The sequence below is a fragment of the Mandrillus leucophaeus genome, unplaced genomic scaffold, assembly GCF_000951045.1.
Source record: "Mandrillus leucophaeus isolate KB7577 unplaced genomic scaffold, Mleu.le_1.0 Scaffold811, whole genome shotgun sequence".
In the NCBI taxonomy this organism is placed as follows: Eukaryota; Metazoa; Chordata; class Mammalia; order Primates; family Cercopithecidae; genus Mandrillus; species Mandrillus leucophaeus.
In genome coordinates, this window is record NW_012108820.1 from 1,153,890 (window position 1) to 1,163,500 (window position 9,611).

The 9,611-nt window shown below is 38.0% G+C and overlaps 1 protein-coding gene across 1 annotated transcript in view; it reads left to right on the forward strand.

Annotated features, from left to right (window-relative positions):
• Positions 1–4,982, forward strand: part of B3GALTL (beta 1,3-galactosyltransferase-like) — a 118,381-nt gene extending 113,399 nt beyond the window's left edge. The window contains exon 15 of the mRNA XM_011967847.1: positions 2,934–4,982. Within this exon, the coding sequence (XP_011823237.1) occupies positions 2,934–3,101 (168 nt within the window). The 3' untranslated portion in view covers positions 3,102–4,982. The remainder of the gene's footprint in view (positions 1–2,933) is intronic.
• The last annotated feature ends 4,629 nt before the right edge of the window (positions 4,983–9,611 follow it).

Below are 9,611 nucleotides of genomic sequence, written 5' to 3' on the forward strand. Positions count from 1 at the left end.
TCTTATGCAGTTTCAGCCCCTCTCTCTTCCTGTATGCAGATGCCTACCACACTCTGTTCCTCAGGTTCTTCGCCACCCCTCACCCTCCTGTTTGGGATTTCCTCTTGGCATTTTGGGCAGAGAGATATGATTATTAGAGGCTGCATAGACTTCTTGGTATTAAAGATACCATTTTGGATGTATTTCACTTTTCTAGTTTTGTCTAATGCTTTTCCATGACCTCGTTTGTCAAAAATGACCAGCAAATTGTAATGTTTAATAAGTCAGCTCTTTTAATGCATGCATAGGCTCCCTGAGATGCAGTGAATCACTTCTAGAATCTGCATTAATTGAGGGAAAAAATGTTACGGTTTATTTTTTTTCCTGTTAGATGCATTTCTGTCTTCAACAGTTCATTTTTAAAGGTGAAAAACAAGCAAGGATTTGTTTCCATTGCTTTTACAGTAGCCCTTCCTTAACCACAGGGGGTACGTTCCAAGACTCCCCCTCCGCCCGCCCCCAGTGGATGTTTGAAACCTTGGATATACTGAATCCTACGTATACTTTGTTTTTTCTTATACTTTACATACCTATGATCAAGTTTACTTTAGAAAGTAGGCAGAGTAAGAGATGAACAGTAATAAAATAGAGCAATTATAACTGTATGCCGGCATCACTACTGTTGCTTTAGGCTATTCTTAAATAAGGGTTCCTCGAACACAAGCACTGTGATACTGCAGCAGTGGACTGGATAATGAGGCGGCTTCTAGCAACTCAGGGGCGAGGAGTGTAGACAGCATGAAGGTGCTGGACAAAGGGAGGATTCTTGTCCAGTGCGGGATGGAGTGGGACACCCCACATTTCATCCTGATACTCAGAAGGGCCCGCAACTTAAAACTTAGGAATTGTCTATTTCTGGAATTTTCCATTTAACATTTTCAGACTAAAATTGACTGTGGGACACTGACACTTCAGAAAGTGAAACCATGGATAAGGGGGAACTACTCTTTCTTCTGGGATCATTGTGGAATTATCTTCTAACGGAATTGAGAGAGTATTTGTCCTTGGTTTTCTTCCTTGCCAGTAAACTCTCTCAGAGGGCCTTGCAAAGAAACATCGTATAATAAATGAATTCCTTCACCTAATATTCAAACCTTTCCCAACTCTATTAGACTATATTCCAGTGTGTATTTTTTGTCTGTCTCACTGTTTCTTCCTTTTAAAATTCCTCTTAGATTTTTATCTCCATGAGCAGTTACAATTTCTTAAAAATAGCAGTTGTGAAAGTTCTCCCCTTAGATTCTTTTGACCTTTTCTCCGCAGATATTATTGTTGGAACACTCGTCTGAATAGTGTATTTGTGCTGGTGGAGGTAGGTTAGGCCAGGCGCTGCTGAGTGTGCCCAGCCGGTGGTGAGACGGCTTGAGCAGAGGCAGCCCGTGCCCTGGCAGAGCACTGGCCCTGGGCTCAGCACCTCTCTCTGGTCTCTAGTCCAGTGTTTGCTAGTCATGTTACTTCTGGGAGCTCCAGTTTCCTCAGCGGTAAACTGGAAGTGAACCATAATATTCTGTCCATTTTACAAGGTTGTTTCTAGGATTAAATGAGATAAAATTTAACAAAGGTATTCTGTAAACCATTTAAGGGAGTTTATTCATATCAAAGATTTAGGCAGACTGTAATAAAATAGTAGCCTACAAAAGGCTTGTTTTTAAAATGCATCACATCTGGTTTTGATAGTCAAGACAATTGTAGTATCAATGACCTAATGAGTTACTTAATAAAACAGATGGCCCATATAAATTAATAAACAAATTTAAGATGGTTACTGGCCGGGCAAAGTGGCTCACGCCTGCAATCTCAGCACTTCGTGAGGCCAAGGCAGGTGGATCATCTGAGGTCAGGAGTTCGAGACCAGGCTGGCCAACTTGGTGAAACCCCGTCTCTACTAAATACAAAAAATTAGCCAGGCATGGTGGTGCATGCCTGTAATCCCAGCTACTCAGGAAGCTGAGGCAGGAGAATCAGTTGAACCCAGGAGGCAGAGGTTGCAGTAAACTGAGATTGCCCCATTGCACTCCAGCCTGGGCGGCAGAGTGAAACTCCATCTCAAAAAAAAAAAAAAAAAAGGTGATTCCCAAGAGAAACTGGATACTTTCCTTAGAGAAAACAACATAGTATCTGATTTCAGTTTCTTTCTAACCCTATAGGTTACTTTTTCAATCTTATTCTAACCTGTATCTAGTTCTGCTTAAGTTTTATTTTCTAACCTCTAAAAAATGTTGCAATGTAGATAATATAAAAACTTTTTAGGTCCTTTCGCAGACAATTTTGGGTTACTTGCAATTCTCATTTACACCTCATTTACACCTCATTTACACCTCTGGAACTAGACTAGATATTTGGGCAGGAAGAGAGTATGAGTTACGTTATCCTTCTCCCCCAGTGAGCTCCTTTTCTTTCTTCGAATGACATCACCTAATTACACATTAGAGCAGTAGACAGGCCAAGGGAAATCTGAGAAATCTTTGCCCTGGCCCCCCACAACCCACTTCTGGCCCCCCACAACCCACATATGGCCAGAGTTTCCTTACAAGTACCTGGAATGTAACAGTTTTTCTGTCTTTGTGCAGAAGTGATAATAGTAACTTAAATGGCTTACCAAAGAAAGCTTTTTGTATTTATTACTATGGTTCGGGAATCTCCCAGAGGCAAGACTGTGGAACATAGAAGCAAAAAGCAGTGCATTTGGGGTACTAAGGTAATTGGAGACACAAAAGCAAAGAACCTGGAATTAGAAGAAAGAGATCAGAAAATAGTTTCCTTTTTGCTTTTAGATTCCCATAGCCAATATTAAGTAGTGAAGTAAAGCAATCCACTTTATCAACTCAAATGCTCTTCTGCAGCAAAATTATTTTCAATCAACAAGGAAGCCTAACTCTCTCTTTTCCCTGCAGGCTCGGCCGGTGGATTACCCTAAGGACTACCTTTCTCATCAGGTTCCCATATCGTTCCACAAACACTGGAACATCGATCCAGTGAAGGTGTATTTCACATGGTTGGCACCCACTGAGGAAGCCAAAGCCCGGCAGGACACACAGAAAGGTTTTCGAGAGGAGTTATAAAGCAGGGTGACCTGTGAGCATAGCCTGCGCAGGGAATGAACTGGAGACTGTGGCCTCATCCCACTGTGCTGTGCTCACAACGCGTGTGTCTGCCACATGGCATTGGACGCTTCCTGACTTTAGGGGGAGATTTTATGTATGGTATTTTTTGACAGAGGAAGAAAAGGGGTCATAGGAGAAAATTTTTTTTTTTTTCTGGGAAAAATCACTTGCTTTTGACTTACGCAGTTGTTTTTACACTTAGTGATGACTGTTTATTCTACAAGCTGTGATACAGCAGTTTTTATTATTGTCACAGGAAAATAAATAGTACCAGAAGTCCCTTTCCTGTTCTGTCTCTTCATTATAATGGAAGTTTCAGTTGGGCATGAGCCTGGAGAGATGTGACTGTCTACAGTTCTATTTGTATATATAACAAGAAGAGTGAAAGTCTTTTGACACGGATGTTAGCAATGGTATGAACTTTTAAACCATATTATTGATGATGCAGATTATTTCCTGGGAACTCAGTAGGAATAATAATACTGTGTTAAGGAATAATACTGTACATAAAACATCATGAAACTCTAGCTATGAAATCCCCTGAAGTCTGTAATCATGGTGGTTATGTTTTCTCTCTTCTTTTGCTGTTTGTGCCTCATAAAGAGAATGAGGTCTTCTGCTAGAGCCTCGTATTGCTTTAGAAGTTCATCTGTGTTCTATTGCTCCCTGAAGCCCTATCTTTATGGCCTACTTGTAACATGAAAGTGTAGTAGATGCTGCCAGCAAATAGTGTCCTCAATATTTTAAAACAATGTTGATGTGTTGTGTTCAAGTCAGCAAGCTCTATGTGAGGCTCAGGAAGTGAATTAAATTTGGACCTTATGTTTTACTCTTTTTTTTAATGTTACTTAATGACTCTCTCCTGACTCAGAAGAGAAACCCCTTGTGGAAGGACAACATGGTGATCAGGCAATTTCTCTGGGTCCCCAAAGAATGACATTTGAACACAGTATTTTGAAACAGCTCTAGTTTTCAAATTATATCTTTAATATATAGTAACTTAACATATTCAGTATTAATGTATGAAGAGCACTCTGTTTAATTATATAATTCAGTTTTTGTAAAGGTATTTGCGTAAAATTTGATTTAATATGTCCTAAACTGATTTTGGTATAGTAAATTACTTTTTTTCTTTTTAATAAAAACTGTTATTCATTAACTTTGCTTATAATGCTTTTTATAGCCAAGCACAGAATTTAAAGCCATACCACCAAAAGTACCTGTGTGTGTGTTCATGTTTTTCTTGTTGTATAGATTTGACTCATTCCCAAAATGACGCAATAGTATTAGTATTTACCATTTTTCCAAATTAGCAACTACCAGAACTCGTGTGTGTTGCAGTGATAACACAATGCATTGGATTCAGTTTTGTGAAAATGGATTTTGTGGCCATCCAAGGGATGTATCAGGGATGATCAGCTGAGGAGAGGCTCCAGAAGGATTTCTAGATCGTGTCAAGCCTCTACTGATGGCCTTAGCTTTGTTGTCATTGTAACTGAGATTGTTGTCATTGCCACCATGGTAGTCACCTTCACGTCATCTATAATAATACTCCTGGAGAGCCCTGGCTGCCTACACCAGTGGAGAAGAGTCTCCAGTTCTGCTCCGGCCTACTAACTGTTACCACTGAGAGAACAACATGTTCATTTGACAGGACTGAAGCTGGCATCCGTACATGAAGATCCGTGTCAAGCTTTCTTCTTTGGTCTGATCAGTGCCTTCTACTGATACCGGGGCACCTCCTCTGGTACTTTTAAGTGTTTTGTTAATTATGTTTACTTTTTGGAACCGTGTAAGCCTAACCACGAATAAAAGATCTTTGCTTAAGTCTTTTATTTCTCAAATATTGTGTTCATTAGTCTAGACTGGGAAGGGGAAGGGGAGATGGGGAAAAGGAATGAATGAAATCAGAGAAAAAAGTCAGCAGCCCAGTAAATACAGTTTAAAGAGAGAATAATCAGTTCAGAGCTACCCTTTTAAGAGAAAATCATCAGAAATTGACAATGTTTATATAAAGTTTATAAAGCCATTATGTTTTATTATATAACAAATCAGAGATGTTATTTTAGAATCGACTCTCATCTAAAGAACTCAATTTTGAGTCTGACATTTCCAGGAGCAGATATTGTCTTATTCACATTTCCTTTGCTTTGAAATAGGGCTTTCCTTCCAAATGGCTGTTTTTAGGATAGGGATGTTAATATCAGGGATTTGTGTGTGGAATAACTGGAATGTCATTTTTGCTTTTAAGCCATTCCTGATGATATAGCCAAAGCGGGTTGTCTGACTATGTAGGATTTTTACATCTTGCAGCTAAATTAGAAATCCAGACATGAAAATAACCTTTCTAGGACGCCTGGGAGCAGAAAACAATAATAGCATGCTAAATTAAAAGTGATGCTATGTGTGGATATGTAAATATCAGTGCTCTCTGCATTTCTGGGTTTATTGAAGACCTCTTGTGCTTCCACATCTCTATATATTATAGTTATGTATATTTCCTCAAAAATTAATATAATTGACATCTTCAAGAATGTTTCTGTTGTCTTCCATTCGTAATCAGAGATGTAATTTCTATAGACTAAATTATGTAATTAAAAGTTGAACACTTTCTTACAAAGAAAACTCTAGGCCCAGATGGTTTCATCGGTGATTTTCTCCAGGCATCTAAAGATGAAATACTGTGTTTATGGAACATAAACTCTTTCAGAGCATAATGAAAAAGGAAACATTTCCCAACTGAATTTATGAGACCCAGATTTCTCCGACACCAAAACTTGACAAAAGAAAATCACAGACTAACACCTTTCATGAACATGAAAGACAGTGATCCTAAACAAAATTACCAGCAATATGTAAAAAGAGGTTACATAAAACGGATAGTGACTCATGACCAAATGGGTTTATTCCAGGGATGCAAGGCTGCTGTAACATTCAAAAATCAAGTAATTGACCACATTAATAGAATAAAGGAGAAAAATGTATAGCCATTTTTATAGCTGCACAAAAAAGGAGGAAAAAAAGTATTTGACAGAATTCAGCAGCCAACCTTGTAATTTTCAGAAACTGGATAAATTCCTCAATATAATAAAGAGTGTCTACAAAAAAAGTGTCATAATACCTAATGCTTTCATATTGAATTATTTCTCCCCCTAAATTTGGAGGAAAGATTAGAATGTTCACCATCACTACTTCTGTTCAACATCGTTTAGGAGATCCCAGTCAGAGGAAAGAAAAGAAAATTATATAAAGAGTAAAGAGAAGTAAAAAGATATTTACAGATGACCTGATTGCATACACACAGAATTCAAAGTATCTTATAATGAATTTAGTAAGATCGCTAGATACAAGACTGATATAAAAAATAATTGTATATTTACATACTAGCAACAAACAATTAGAAAATAAAATTAGGAAAACAATGTTATTTACAATGGTATAAGAAATATTAAATAGTAGGGAAGTAGATCTTAAATGTTACCACCACCAAAAAAAAAAAAACAAAAACGTGCAGGAATGGATGGATATGCTAATTGGCTTGATTGTGGCAATCATTTTACAATGTATACATATATGCAATCATGTACACTAAGTATACACACTTTTGTATGTCAAGTATACCTCAGTAAAGCTGGAAAGCATTAGCAAATATCTAGAAGTAAATAGTTGCAAGATCTCTATGCTGAAAACCAGAAAATCTTGAGCGATATTAAAAAGGAACTAAGGTTTATCATTTTATGTACTGAAATAATATTGTTATGACTACAATTATCTCAAATTGATGTATAGATTTATTTCCAGTAAAAATCTCAGGCTTTTTTGTGTGTAAAAATTGACAAATTGGTTCAAAATAATAGAAGGAAATGCAAAGGACCTAGAATAGCCAATTATGATGACAAAATTCGAAGATTTACAAGAACAGATTTCAAGACCTACCAAAAAACTACGGAAGTGTTTTACTGGCATGACGATTGAAGTTAGATGAATTGAACAGGATCCATACATATATGATTACTTAATGTATGACAAAGTTGCAATTCATGAGGGAAATGAACTTTTCAGTAAATGTAGAGAAATTAGATATATGGAACAATATAAAGCAACTAACTTGGATTATAGACATTATATTCCAAAATTAAGCTATAAAGCATCTAAGAACAGTACTTTTCAACTGGGGGCCTTTTAGCCCTGGGAGACATTTAGCAAGATTTTTGATTGTCACAACTGGAAGGAAGTGCTACTGGCATCTGATGGGTAGGCCAGAGCTGCTGTTAAACACCCTACAATGCACAGAAGAATAATTAGCAAGGAATTATCTAGCCTCAAATGTATTGCCAAGGTTGAGAAACACTAGTCTAGAGGAAAACCAGACTAAAATATCTTCATGATCTTAGGTAAACGATGAATTATTAAACAGGTAATAAAAAACCACTATCTAGGGCCAGTGTGGTGGCTCACATCTGCAGTCTCAACATTTTGGAAGGCTGAGGCAGGAGAATTGCTTGAGGGTAGGAGTTCGAGACCAGCTTAGGCAATGTAATGAGACCCTGACTCTACAAACCAACAACAACAAAACGCTATCTACAAAATTAAAAAGTGGATTTTTTTTTCTATCAAAGAAAAGGCAAATTACAGACTGGAGAAGATATGTATGACATATCTGACAAGGACTCTGTGGCAGACAACTCTAAATTAGTCCCCATGACCCCTGAACTCCTGGTATTCATACCCTTGTGTAATCCTCTCCCCTTGAGTTTTCATGGGCCTGTGTGACTTGATTCTAACCAATAGGATGTGGCAAAAGTGGTGGGATGTATGTCACTATGTGTATGTGACTCTATTCCATAAGCCTGTAATATTCATCTCATGAGGAGATACTCTTCCTTGTTGGCTTTGAGGAAACAAGCAGTCATGTTGGGAAAGCCCACATGGCGAGAAACTAAGGGCAACCTGTAGGCAACAGGCAGCAAGAAGCAGACTGGAAGGTGGATATACCACAAGGGACTGAATGCTGCCACCACATGAGTTTGAAAAAAGATCCTTCCTCATTTGAGCAAAAGATGAGACCACAGCCCTGGCCAACGTAACTGTTGCAGCTATGTGACAGATCCTAAAGCAGAGGACCCAGCTAAGCCATGCTGAGACTCTTGACCCACAGAAACTGTCAAATAACAAATGTATGTTTATTTGCATCTCTAAGTTTATGGTAATATTGCTATGCAGCAGTAGATAATACAGGTTCATAGCCAATGTAACTCCTACAAATCCAAGAACACAACGCAGTCAAAAATGTCCGAAAGACTTGAACAAGCACCTCACAAGAGACGAAATACAAATGGCCAATACATATATTTTGAGTGTTCAATATCATTAATGAGGTCACACATAAACCCACCGTGAGACATGCTACGTGGTTACAACAATGGCAAAACTAAAGAGACCTGATACTTTTGAGTGTTGACAAAAATGTGAAGCATCTATTGAATTCTTATAAAGTATTGCTTAAGAGTACTAAATGAATAGCCATACTGCAAAATTATTCAGCATTTTCTACTAAAGCAAACCAAACATCTATGCCAGGGTTCAGCCAACTGCTGCCCATGGGCTAAATCCAGGCCACCACCTGCTTTTGTCAACAAAATTGTATTACACAGGCATGCCCATTTGTTTACATATTGTCTATGGCAGAGTTGACTCATTACAATGGAGAGTGTATGGCTTGCACAGTCGATATATTTCCTATCTGCCTTTTACCGAAAAAGTTTGCTGACCTCTGGTGTACACTATGTCTCAGTAATTCCTCTCCTGAGTGCACAGTTCCACAAAATGAAATGTTCAGAGTTCATAGTTGCTTCATTATAACAACTCCAAATTGAAAAAAAAAAAGTCTACCAAGAAGAGATGGACAAATTATGATATATGCATACAATGATGGATAATTACTTCACAGCAATTAAAATGAGAAAACTATTGGTAGACATTACAATGTGAATGATTCTCACAGGTATATTGAACAAAAGGAGGCAGACACAAAAGAAAGCATATGATTCCCTTTACAAGAAATTCAAGAATGGGTAGAAATAGTTGATAGAAGTTAAAAAAATGGAAACTCCTGGTGGTGGGGTATAGAAAAAAAAAAAAAGGCTGCCTAAGGGGTGTTCACTGTCAAGTCTTAGTGGAGCCTTTGCTGGCAGTGGATGGCAAAAAACTACAATTCTCCAAAAGGATTTGGTGTGTTGGCTACTTCATATGGGGCTAAATACACATTTATGTGTTCTGGACGCTAGAAGAGGCAGGGGTAGGATTGCCATTCTATTGTGAAAGTTCAGAAATCTTATTCAGCATTCTTATGCAATTGGGAGACAACACTACCTGTAGAAGAACATGAGGGGTGGCAATTAGAATCAAATAACAGTAGGGGTTTTGGGGTCAGACTGAGCAGTTGCTGTGGCAGCACCTCACAGACTA